Below are 12,176 nucleotides of genomic sequence, written 5' to 3' on the forward strand. Positions count from 1 at the left end.
TCGCGGGGGCAGTAGCTTTAGCAGGGACGCCCAGACTTCCCTCTCCCCAGCCACTTCATCCAGCCGATCTGGGGAAATCCTGAGGCGCTCCCAGGCTAGCCGAAAGACCAAAGAAAAGGCCAAGCTTTGCAGCTAATAACAGAGAATAGGTTAAAAAAAACTTGCAAATGCCAAACCACGATTATGCATGGGTTAACGATATTTCTATTGTGCACGGTGACTGTTGTCAAGTATCATGGTGAAAATGAACTGAAGTGTGATTGTAAAAGTCAGATTTTCTATTTCCAGCCGAACCAGGAGATGGTCACCACTCCGGACCTCAGCAGTCTGTCGTCCCCTCTCATTGACACAGAAAGGAATCTGGGCCTGCTGCTGGGTCTCCACGCGTCCTACCTGGCAAAGAGCACCCCCCTGTCACCCATGGAGATCGAATGTGCCAGTAGGTTCCCCTTCTCTCCCCCATCCATCCATCCATCCATCCATCCTTTCATCCATTTTCTACCGCTTATCCGAGGTCGGGTCGCGGGGGCAGTAGCTTTAGCAGAGACGCCCAGACTTCCCTCTCCCCGGCCACTTCAACCAGCTCTTCCGGGGGGATCCCGAGGCGTTCCCGGGCCAGCCGAAAGACGTAGTCTCTCCGGCGTGTCCCGGGTCGTCCCCGGGGTCACCTCACCGGGGAGGCGTCCGGGAGGCATCCGAATCAGATGCCCGAGCCACCTCATCTGGCTCCTCTCAATGTGGAGGAGCAGCGGCTCTACTCTGAAATCCCCCACACACAAACTCCTCCACCACAATAAAGTGACGGCTCAAGGAGGGGGCCCTTCTCTCCTTAAAATTAAATGTTCAATTCATTTGACTATGCGATGGCCTTCAACCGGGCTCCTTTCTTATGCGCAAAAACGTGAAAATGACGGTGACCCGCTTTGTAGTACTGAAGCCGCAAAGAAAAAAAATCGGCCTAACCTAAAAACGCGATTAATCGACTAACAGTTAATTACCCAGCCCTTTTCTGTCCCCCTGATACTTTGCACAGCATGGCTGCAGTCCTCCATCTTCTCCGGCGGCTTGCAGACCAGCCAGATCCACTACAACTACAACGAGGAGAAGGACGAGGACCACTGCAGCTCCCTGGGGACCACCGCGCCGGATAAAGCCAAGCTGTACTCTCGCCGGATAACCCTAAGCGACCACGCGCAGCCTTTCCTGCAGGCCATCGCCGACAACAACACTCAGGACCACACTGTGAAGGTAACGCGGGCCAAACTGTGCAAGATTCTGCAAATACTTTTCACGGGTGGCCGACCGTCGGTAACTAGTTTTGCTGCGATTCAAAATGTAAATTGCAGGTGAACGGCGTTGCAACGTCGCAGATGTAACGACCAATCAAAAATCCCATGTTGTATTACCTGATATTTCACAACAAAAATGACGTTTCCGGGTACAAAGTGGGCAGCCTCACATGGCCTCACATTTTTTTTTCTTTTTTGTTGTTGTTTTTTTAACTCGCAGGACTTCCTATGCCAAATAGAGCGCTGCTGTAAGCAGTACCATCTTATCACACCCATCACCTTCCCACCGGAGCACCCCGTGGAGGAAGTGGGCCGCCTGTTGCTGTGCTGCTTGCTCAAACATCAGGACCTCGGTAACCAAGCAACAGGCCACCACTGAGATAGTTATGCCAACTGGATGGTTTTCCTTGTGCCTCTTTTAAAAGGATTATTTTTTCAATCAGGTCACGTTGCTCTCTCTCTGGTCAGCCAATGTGCCTTGGGGGTGGACCAAGGGAAGCAGAGGTCCCTCCCTAAATCAGTGATTGACGTGTGCCGTATGGTCTACCAGGCAAAGTGTTCTTTAATCAAGGTAGGGATGATGAACATGTTGATTGAGCTAATAAAAAAACGACTAGAACTCGAAATGTGATCGTCTTAGCTTGAACACAGTCAGACTATTTTTAAACAATTAATTCGCATGTTAATGTTTTTTGTATTTTGTTCACTGTTTTTTTAACAGTTTCCTTATTTGCATTTTTTTTGGTATTTAAAAAAAAACAAAGATATATTTTCCTTGTTTTAAACTATTTTTCCTTACGTGCTTTAAAAATTGCCCATATAATTGATTTTTTTCCTTTTGCATAATTTTATCAAATGATGCCACATTTGTGCCCATTTAATCGAGTGCTGGCCGGCGTATCTTTTCAGACCCATCAGGAGCAGGGTCGCTCCTACAAAGAAGTGTGCGCCCCGGTCATCGAGCGACTGCGCTTCCTGTTCAATGAGTTGCGCCCGGCGGTGAGCAATGACCTGTCCATCGTGTCCAAGTTGAAGCTGCTCAGTTCTCAGCCACGTTGGCGTAGGATCGCACAGAAGCTTATCAGAGACCGGCGGAAGAAAAGAGGTAGGGGTGGTGCCAAAAATCCCACATAAAGTGATACCTTGACTTGGGAGTGTCTCAACATGTTTTTTTAAATTGATCTATTTTAGTTTTTTTAGTTTTTTTTTTATCCCCGCTTATTCAAGAATTTTTGTGTTTCAAAAGTCAATGCAATTATAATTGGGCGTCAGTTGCCTGCAGAATTTCGCTATTCGTGATCTAGCCCGTTCCACCCCACCCATTTCATTTCAGAGGTGAAAATGTCTTTGATATACGAGTAAATTGAGTTACGACCTTGGTAACGGAACAATTTAAAGACGTAAGACAAGGTACCACTGTATTGTTTTTCCACAAATATGTTCATTATGGTGTTTGTCTTCTCTAGTACCTAAAAAGTCGAGTGACGTAGAAGAGCCAAAGCTGGAGAATGAAGGGACCATACAAGGAGAAGCGAATCTCAATATCGGCCCTACAGTGGCTGACAGGAAATCACCTACAAGCAAGACCGCTAAAGTACTTTTTTATCCATTGTTTAATTGCAAGAAGCTATAGCATGGGTGGGCAAGTCATCCCCCGCGGGCTAAGTACGGCCCACCAACCATTTACATTAGCAAGAGTCCTGTAATATTTGTTGCATTCATTTCAATGGGATTAAGTAAAATCTATTTTTAAAAAAAATATTTTTTTAATTTGTATTTATTTATCTCGTTAAATCATCGGTTGATAAAAAGATAGTAAAATAAATGCATATACATTTTTAAATAAATAAAATGACATATTTCATTGGAATTATACATGGGTACTTAAATAAAAAATACTATATTAAATGATTAATTATGGTTAATATACTTTAAAAATGAGATTTAAGTGTTAAAATAAATGTTTTGCATGCACAGTTTAACCTTTAAAAAGTATTGTATTTAATAAGTGGTTCGGTAATTATAATTATATATATATATATATATATATATATATTATAATTATAAACATTTCATTTAGATTAAAATGTTATTCCAATACACAAACTTTTTTATTTAACATTAACTTATTTTTTAGAAACTTATTTTTTTTAAATTAATTTAAACTATCATACAAACACATATCGACTTAAACATTTGATTTGATTAAATAAGTTGTTAATTAATTATAATGAAATGGTAAATGATGTGAAAAATAAACTAATTTAGAAAGACTAACTTAAAACAATCATATGATTCAATAATTTATTAACTATAATTAAATGTATTGTAAATAATATAATTAAAAATTTGAATTTATTTAAATTGTTTAAATGCACATTTTTACTTAAAAATATTCTATAATTGGTTAATTCTATTTTATATGACATCAAAAAATTAAGATGCATTTTATTAAAATCAACTATTTCACATTCCCTGACCTTTAAAATTAGTTTGATTAAATAATTGGTTAATTAATTTGAATTAAATCAATTATTAACAGAAAAGATGAACGATTTCATTCTCAAAATAAACAATTTCAACTTTATTTTTTTTACCTTTTCTTTACAAATGACCTGGCTCAGCTGCCTTTTTTTTTTTTATTTTTATTTTTTTAAATAAATAAATCAAAAATTGGCCAGCCCTGTTGCTATAAGCACACACTCTGTCGCAGCAGGACAAGTGGGAGCCCATTCTGAGCACGGTGGACAATGTCCACAAATACCGCTGGCTGAAGCACAGCGTGCACGGCGCCTTCCCCCAGTCCAGCCTGATGGCTAAAATCGTGGAGTTTGCGCTGAAAGAGGAGCCCCTGGACGTGGAGAAGATGAGAAAGTGTCTCCTCAAACAGGTGACGGAGCAAAAATGTCACCGTTGTCGCCGAGTACAAAGTGGAGACCCAGCTAAACGCATGTTTGTTGATAGCTGGAGAGGGCGGAGGTGCGGTTGGAGGGCATCGACACCATGTTGAAGTTGGCCTCTAAGAGCTTCTTGCTGCCGTCGGTGCAGTATGCCATGTTGTGTGGTTGGCAGAGGGTCATACCAGAAGCAACCAACATCGGGTAACTTGGCATCAATATACATGGTTGGATGTTTATTTGTTTACTTGCGTGTATGTAGACCTTTTCACCGTGACGTCACACGTAGTGGCACCGATTCTTTGCAAACACGATTAAAAGCGCTAACGGTATTTTTTGATCTTCAGAGAGCCCCTTTCCGACTGCTTGAAGGATGTGGACCTGATTCCCCCCTTCAACCGCATGCTCCTGGAGGTGACTTTTGGCAAGTTGTATTCCTGGGCCATCCACAACGTTCGCAACATCCTGCTGGAAGCGAGCACCCGCTTTAAAGAGCTCGGTAAGCGCACCATATTGTAACGTCAATAGTTTGTGTTCTTTTTAGTAAAGGGCCACATCAACAAATACTTGTACCGCTAAACCCCAACGTTGTTCTGTCGACCGAACTATATAAAAAAGCAGCATATTCATAGTTGGCTCCAACTTACACAAGAAAAGAATACTACTGTGACTTGTACTCCAATGAAAGGGTGCATAAGAGTTTTATCGTATAAATTGGATGCTCTGTGACTCTTTACAATGGAAACGCTAAAAAACACAGTGCCAAACTGTACATGTATTTTTCTGAAAACCAGGGGTGCAGCCTGTTCCGTTGCAAACCATCACCAACGAGAACCCTGCGGGACCGAGCCTGGGCACCATCCCGCAGGCCCGCTTCCTTCTGGCCATGATACACATGCTGTCGCTCAAGCATGCCGCCAACAGCCTGAGCCTCCTCCTCAACTCAGGCATCCTGGCCCTCACGCAGAGCATCCTCAGGCTCATAGGTGAGTAGACTGGCGTTAGCGTCATCAATCGATGTAGGCTAAGGCAGTGATTCTGTAGTGGTACACCGTCTCCCTCTAGTGGCACGGAAAAAATCACTGCGTAGGTACTGTCCCGTTGTATTTAACTTTTTTAACTTCAGTACATTTACTATTAATCTTTAAGAACTTTGTTGCAAATAAATTATTAAGGTAACAGTTTTTATTTACCTTTTATGTGCAGTGCATTTAATTGAATCATGATTCAAGTAAATGTTTTTGAAGTTTTCTTATACCAAATTTATACGGGTTTCCTCGAGTGGCCTATGGCAAGGCGGATTTCATACACAAGTATGAATGTTTGGTGATATTTTCTTTAGTTATTAAGTAATTTTTTTTCATTTTTCACAAACATTGGGCAAAAGAATCACTGCCCAAGTACAGTTCAGGGGTATTAAAATTTTTTTTTAAGTTCAGTATACTTGCATTTAAACCTTAACAGGTTACAGTGACAGTTTATTTATTTATTTTACATTTTCCTATATTTTAATACAGTGCTAATGTTTAAAATGCATAATGATGCAGTAATATTAGGCATACTTTTTAGGAATACATCTTTTGTGTTTTGATGAAGACTACTATACTATGATATTTTAGTGGTGGTCATGATGGTGGTACTTGGAGCAGCAAGTATTTTTTAAGGTGGTGTTTGGTGTAAAAAAAAAAAAAAAAAAAAAAATAGAACAAATTTGAGAACCACTGGGCAAAGGTGTGACTTGTCCACCAGGACCGAGCACCGACAGCAGCGATGAAGATCTGAGCTTGTCGGCGCACGGCGGCTCGGCCACCGTTCTGGAAGAGTCCAGGAAGGAGACGGTCCCCGCGCCAGTTCCCGCCTCCGGCCCGGAGCTGGCGGCCCTGATGAAAATAGGCACCCGGGTCATGAGGGGAGTGGACTGGAAATGGGGAGATCAGGTATGGACGTACTTAGTTTATTGTGGTCAATTTTGTTCAATTATGCAGATGTACCCAATGTCGTAGGCAGCATGTTTTCCGAATGCGTGTCTATTTGGCATCCAGGACGGTCCAGCACCGGGTCTCGGCCAGGTCATCGGCGAGCTGGGCGAGGACGGCTGGATCCGAGTCCAGTGGGACACGAGCAGCACCAACTCCTATCGGATGGGGAAGGAGGGCAAGTACGACCTCAAGCTGGCCGAACCGCCGCCTGCCGTCCAGCCTGCCGCCGAGGACTCTGACACGGAAGACGACGCGGGTCAGTTCACACGCGGCTGTTACTTTATCACCAATTCTGTACCAACTTTCCACTGTGAAGAATAAAATTCCGTGAAAATGAATACGTCCTATAGAAATATTTTAAGACACTGAATATTGTAAAATTTCAGTCAACAGCTTAAGTTCAAAAGAGGTTGGTTTGGTGGAAACCCCTTTTTTTTTTTTTTTCTTATGGACTGCCCCATCTTTTTGTATTTTTATGTATACATTTACAAGTCGAGGGCTTTACTGTTCCCCCTTGAGCTTGTGTGATGAGTCAGTTGAGTTTGCCAAGATTTCCAGATGGATTTGTAAATTTATGTATATTTAAATTAACTTCTAGAGCTTAATGAGATGTTTTATAAAAGGCACATACAGTATATAGAGCCACTGAGATATGTCGTTTGCACATGTAAATACTGATTCATAATGTTGAAATTGCACTCATTTTTGTTAAGAGAGTTCATATTGCTCATGATTTTCAACAAGATGATCATCAATAATTGTGAATATTTTCCCAATGTACTTGTACTTATTTGCACCAAAACAATGGGGAAAAAAACATTTGAGCTGTTATTACGTAGATCTTATTAGGCCACGAATATACTCGGTCTGGCTCACTTGGGATCAAATTGGGGTGAATGTGGCCCATGAACGAAAACGATTTTCACCTATTGCAGGTGGGTTTGGGACTTATTACCCTCTGTAGTCCTTTTAGAACTTTCTTGTCATTGTTCCAGAAGGCGAGCCAGTGGAAAAGAGCAGCCACCCAACTGCCATGATGCTAACGAGCACCGTCAACCTGCTCAAGACGTTAGCGCTGTCCTCTGGGATCTACGCCGACGTGTTGCAAACGGACGCCACGCGCACCCTTTGCGGCCTCCTCAGGATGCTCGTGGAAAGCGCGGCTAACGACAAGACGGGTAGCTAAACCGCGCACTGTCATATTTTTTGCAAAGAAATAAAAGGCGCTTGGTGTAATTCTTATCTTCTGCTCGCTTGCCGTCAGGCTGTCACACTCACAGGCTGGTGTCCCGGGAGCAGCACAAGAGCTGGTGCACGCTGGGCTTCATCCGCAGCATCGCACTCATGCCCCAAATGTGCAGCACGCTGAGCACCTCCGCGTGGATCGGCCTGCTCATCCGCATTGTGGAGGGCAACCACTCCTTCAGCGCTGTCACCTTGCAGCGACAGGTGAGTGTCGCAGATGGGATCATGTCATACAGTCTTAATAAACGCTTAACATTTAAGTCTCGAGCAAGTCTGAAGTCATTTTGTCAAGTGACAGTAGCTATGGAATCATTTTGAAATCGATTATTCTACCAATTATCCTATCGAGTAATCGGCTGAAAAACTTATTTTGCATGATTAACAACATAATGTGCATGTGAGGTGCAGGTATTATTGTTGTTCACACACTATAATATCTCTATTCTTATTTGTTAGTTCTTTGTCTGCTTTTTTTTGTAGTTGCTGTCTTTCTTTTTTTTTTTTTTTTTTGCTTCCTTATCTTTGTCTTCATCTGCATCCTTATTTATTTATTTATTTTCTGCATCTTCCTCCTTGTCTTCTTCCTTGGTCACTATCTTCTTATTTTCGTCCTTTTTCTTCTTCCTTGGTTTTGCTCCATTAACTTATTTTTGTCGTCATCTTCTTCCCTTATCTTTCTCATTCTTTTAGTCTTCCTTTGTCTTCGTCTTATCTTCGTTTTCGTTTGTTGTTATCTGTCTTCTTTTTCTTCCTCTTCATTTCTCGCCATCTTTCTTTGCTTTTTTTCTTCTTTATTCATTCTTCTTTTTTTTCTTCCGTATTTTTCTTTTTTATTCTTGTCTTGTCTTCCCTTATCTTTTTATTCCTTCTTCCTTTGTCAGTCTTCTTCCTTCGTTTTACTGTCTTGTCTTCCTTGTCTTTCTTCGTTGTCTTCCACTGTCGTCTTCGATTTTCTACATCGTCTTCCTTTGTCTTTGTTGTTGTTTTTCATCTTATTTCTTGGTCTTTTCCTTCTTTGTTGTATGTATTTCATCTTTTGTCATGAATTTAACCGAGCGTCTTTTTTTTTTTTTTTAACCCATAAAAAGAATGTTTGGTTAAAATAATGTCGTTACTTCAACTTCACTGTCTAATATTGTTTAAACAACAAATAAACGGCCTCCCCCATCTGCAGCTGAGAGTGAATATTGGGCAAATTTTAATAATTCACATGTTCCTCTGGACCTTTTTTTAATGCTTTTTTTGTTTTTGTATTCATTATTTGTGTGTTTGCTTGTTTGTGTGCATTTCCAGATCCTCGCGCTGCGTCTCTTGCAAGCCGTGCTGCCCTCATGGGACAAGCTAGAGCGCTCCCCGGACATGAGGTTCCTGGTGGAGAAGCTGTTCGTTTTTTTAGGAAGCTTACTGAGCACCTGCTCCTCGGACCTGCCTCTGCTCCGAGGTGCGGAGTTTTTAAAATCCGACATACTCGCCGATGAACACACGAGGTCTGTGTTTTGAAGTTGTTCCGTCTCGCCGTCAGAGGGTTCCCTACGACCCAGGAAGTCCCGCCCTCAGGCCTCTTTGACGGCCACTCACAGCAGCACGTTGGCTGAGGAGATCGTCGGCGTCCTGCGTACCCTGCACTCCCTCACCCAGTGGAACGGTCTCATCAACGAGTACATCAACGCTCAGCTGAGCTCCATCGGAGATGTCATGATAAGCTGCCAGTCAGAAGCGGTAAGATCCTGCCCTCGCGTTGATTCCCGACCACTGTGCCGCAAATTGTTCGATTTCACTTAAATGGTCTGAAACTGATTGCTTATTTCCTGCAAAGAGTGTAAATTTGTTCATCTATCTATGAACTTGGAAAATACTCTACCAGACGCTACTTTAATTCAACTCACATTAACATTTTCCACCTCCTCGTTCCAGAGTTTCCTGGAGGAGTATTTCCCCGACGCCGAGGGGCCCAGGGTGGGCAGCCTGATGGCGGTGCTGGCTGTGATTGGAGGAATCGACGGGCGCCTGCGGCTCGGCGGCCAAGTGGTCCACGAGGAATACGGCGAAGGCACCGTCACACGCATCACGCCAAAAGGACGCATCACCGCGCAGTTTCATGAAATGCGAAACAGCCGCGTGTGCCTCCTCAGTCACCTCAAACCGGTACGGAAGCCTTAGGACAGCAATGTTAATGTCCTTTTTTCAGCTAGGCTTTCATCGCTGCACCATAGAACAAGGTCCTTTTTTGGCAGGAGTTTTACATTTTTTGTTTTAATGTGTCTTAGTGTCCTGGCGTATCCTTCAGCGTGCAGAACCTACCCTTCTCGGAGTCCATGCTGGCAGTCTGGGCTCAGCTGGTGAGCCTGGCTGGAAGCAAACTGGAGAAACAGCGCATGAAGAAGTGTCTCAGTCGAGGCCTTACAGGTGCAACCCACATGAGTCCACTTTATTAACAGATCTTTTTACCATGACAGAAATAAGTGCGAGCGATTATTTGGCGGTGTAATCCCAAACACAACAAGTTTTTGTCATCGTTTACAGTTTTAGTCAATCACTTTTTGCCATTCGGAAGTACCTCGGCACCTATTGTTTACAAACGTGATGAAAAGGTCTGTAGCGGTTGACGTGCTAAAAATTCGTCACGTCTATGGTGTGTCATTCAGCGGACCAGGTGGACATCCACTTGCTGCGCTGGCAGCAGCTGAGGCTGTACATCCTAAAGGCCGCGCGGGCGCTGCTCTCGCATCAGGACAAACTGCGGCAGATCCTCTCTCAGGCAGCCGTGGTGGACATCGGACCCAACCCCGGCGGTAAGAGAGAGCCTTGCAAGTAAATGTTGCCAGTGCAATTGAAAAGTCTACATTTTGAAGGTTCAATACAGAAATAATGTATCTGCTCATATGGTGTCTAGGTGCAATTTACATTGTAAAATGGTCCTTATGATTTGTGTTTTTGAAACTGTTGCTCATCAGAGGACGCGGTGGTGTCGTCACCCGACGTTGGAGAGCTGTCTCCCGAGGGTCCTCTTCCCCCGATGATCCTACTGCAGCAGCTCCTGTCCGCCGCTACTCAGCCGTCGTCCATCAAGGCCATTTTTGACCGGCGGGAGATGGAGGTGAGTTGAAAGACCTGACGGTCAAGTCCAATTGATCCGCGCTGGCCATGATCTCACCTGGTGAGATAGGAAGTAAAAGTCTCGAGTACAGATACCTGAAAGATCTACATAAGTACAGTAATGAAGAATTTGCGCTCGGTTGCTTCCCACCATTGGTGTTGACCATTGAATTGCCTCGTAGGCCGCAGCCCTGGCGGTGTGTCAGTACCTGGCCGTGGAGTCGGCCCACCCGTCCTCCCCTCTGTTTGAAGAGAGCAGCTCCAGCGAGGCCACCACTCCCGTCACCGTGCAGCAGCACGTCCGGCCGCCCAAGCCGAAGAAGCACAAGACCTCGCCCGTCCCGCCTCTCCCCATCGTTCTGCAGCTGATGGAGATGGGCTTCCCGCGGAAGAACATCGAGTTCGCCTTGAAGTCGCTGTCGGGAACGACGGGCAGTGCCTCGGGTGTCCCAGGTAGGGTTGGCTCATGATTCGCTTGTATCAGTTTACTAACTCGAGTGGGCAGACTCACCAGAAACACCACTGACCCAAATGATTTGTTTGTATCTGTTCACTGATTGGCTTTTCAATGATTCAAGGTAGCGGAATTTGCGGAAATGGGGTTGACCTAGACGATCGTATTCTATTTATCGGAAGTTATCATCCTACAACACACTTTAGAGATTGACTCAAAATGTTTAGAGTCCTCATTCATCAATTGAATCTCCCATTCTCCTCAGGCGTCGAGGCTCTGGTGGGCTGGCTGCTGGACCATCCAGACATTCATACCTCGGAAGTGTCAGACGCTGACACCGCGTCAGAAGAAGAGTCGGAGGAGGAAGTGCTGGAGGAGCTGGAGGAGGCCGAGCCGACATTTCCTGTGGTACGCAATCACTTCTGCCTCTTCTCTCCCTATACAACAATTTTTTTATTTCTCGAATTACCCAGGTTCATGAATCGAATCTTGGTAGTGAATCAGGAATCACAAGTCTTCATTGACATGGGTCCTATGATACTTCAGTGATTTCTTGTGTTCGGATAATTCTGTTGTTTCGCCTCACTGGCTTGAGTTAGAGGACTTTCGGTCATATTAGTTCACAGAGTCCAATTAGTAGATTCACATGAAACACTGCTCATTCAGATTTAGTTGTGGTGGTTCAGACAATCACTCGGCTCGTTTGGTTGTGTTGGATCACTGACTGAAGTTAGCGTTGTCACCGGGAAAGCACTGTCGAATCAGAGGATTCTGTTGTATCGGTTCACTGACCCGAGGTGGACGCAGATGATTCCGTCGTGTCAAATCACTGACTCAGTAGTGGATTCACCAGAGTCACTACAGACTCGGATTGATGATTTTTGTTGTATTGGTTGACTGACCCGAGATCATGCTCTCAGATTATTTGGGGAAATTAGATCGCAGACTCACGGGAAACATCATTGATTTGAAGGATTCATTTGTATTAAATCATTGACTCAAATTTGTGACGCATTTGACCCGACTTAGCAGACTGAGATAATTTGGTCCCATCGAATCACTGACCGCAGTTAGTGGAATCACAGGGAACACCGTGTCATCTGATGTGTCTTTATTGGTTCACTGATTCGACATGGAGGACTGAATGGAAACAGTGCAGACGCAGATGATTGTATCGTATTGGCTCACTTACCAGAGATAGCAAACTCACCGGAAA

General features: G+C 44.0%; 1 protein-coding gene across 1 annotated transcript in view; it reads left to right on the plus strand.

The window, feature by feature from the left end:
• The window catches only part of herc2 (HECT and RLD domain containing E3 ubiquitin protein ligase 2), a 55,715-nt gene that overhangs the window by 17,810 nt on the left and 25,729 nt on the right, over positions 1-12,176 (plus strand). Inside the window, 22 exon segments of the mRNA XM_061682806.1 lie at positions 289-439; positions 1,034-1,248; positions 1,510-1,642; positions 1,733-1,860; positions 2,199-2,394; positions 2,756-2,883; positions 4,003-4,179; positions 4,254-4,390; positions 4,534-4,685; positions 4,981-5,172; positions 5,936-6,123; positions 6,229-6,421; positions 7,161-7,343; positions 7,430-7,614; positions 8,704-8,851; positions 8,933-9,129; positions 9,325-9,555; positions 9,678-9,816; positions 10,056-10,202; positions 10,365-10,507; positions 10,689-10,959; positions 11,226-11,368. Of these exon segments, the coding sequence (XP_061538790.1) occupies positions 289-439; positions 1,034-1,248; positions 1,510-1,642; positions 1,733-1,860; positions 2,199-2,394; positions 2,756-2,883; positions 4,003-4,179; positions 4,254-4,390; positions 4,534-4,685; positions 4,981-5,172; positions 5,936-6,123; positions 6,229-6,421; positions 7,161-7,343; positions 7,430-7,614; positions 8,704-8,851; positions 8,933-9,129; positions 9,325-9,555; positions 9,678-9,816; positions 10,056-10,202; positions 10,365-10,507; positions 10,689-10,959; positions 11,226-11,368 (3,777 nt within the window).

Source organism: Phycodurus eques, chromosome 8 (genome assembly GCF_024500275.1).
Source record: "Phycodurus eques isolate BA_2022a chromosome 8, UOR_Pequ_1.1, whole genome shotgun sequence".
In the NCBI taxonomy this organism is placed as follows: Eukaryota; Metazoa; Chordata; class Actinopteri; order Syngnathiformes; family Syngnathidae; genus Phycodurus; species Phycodurus eques.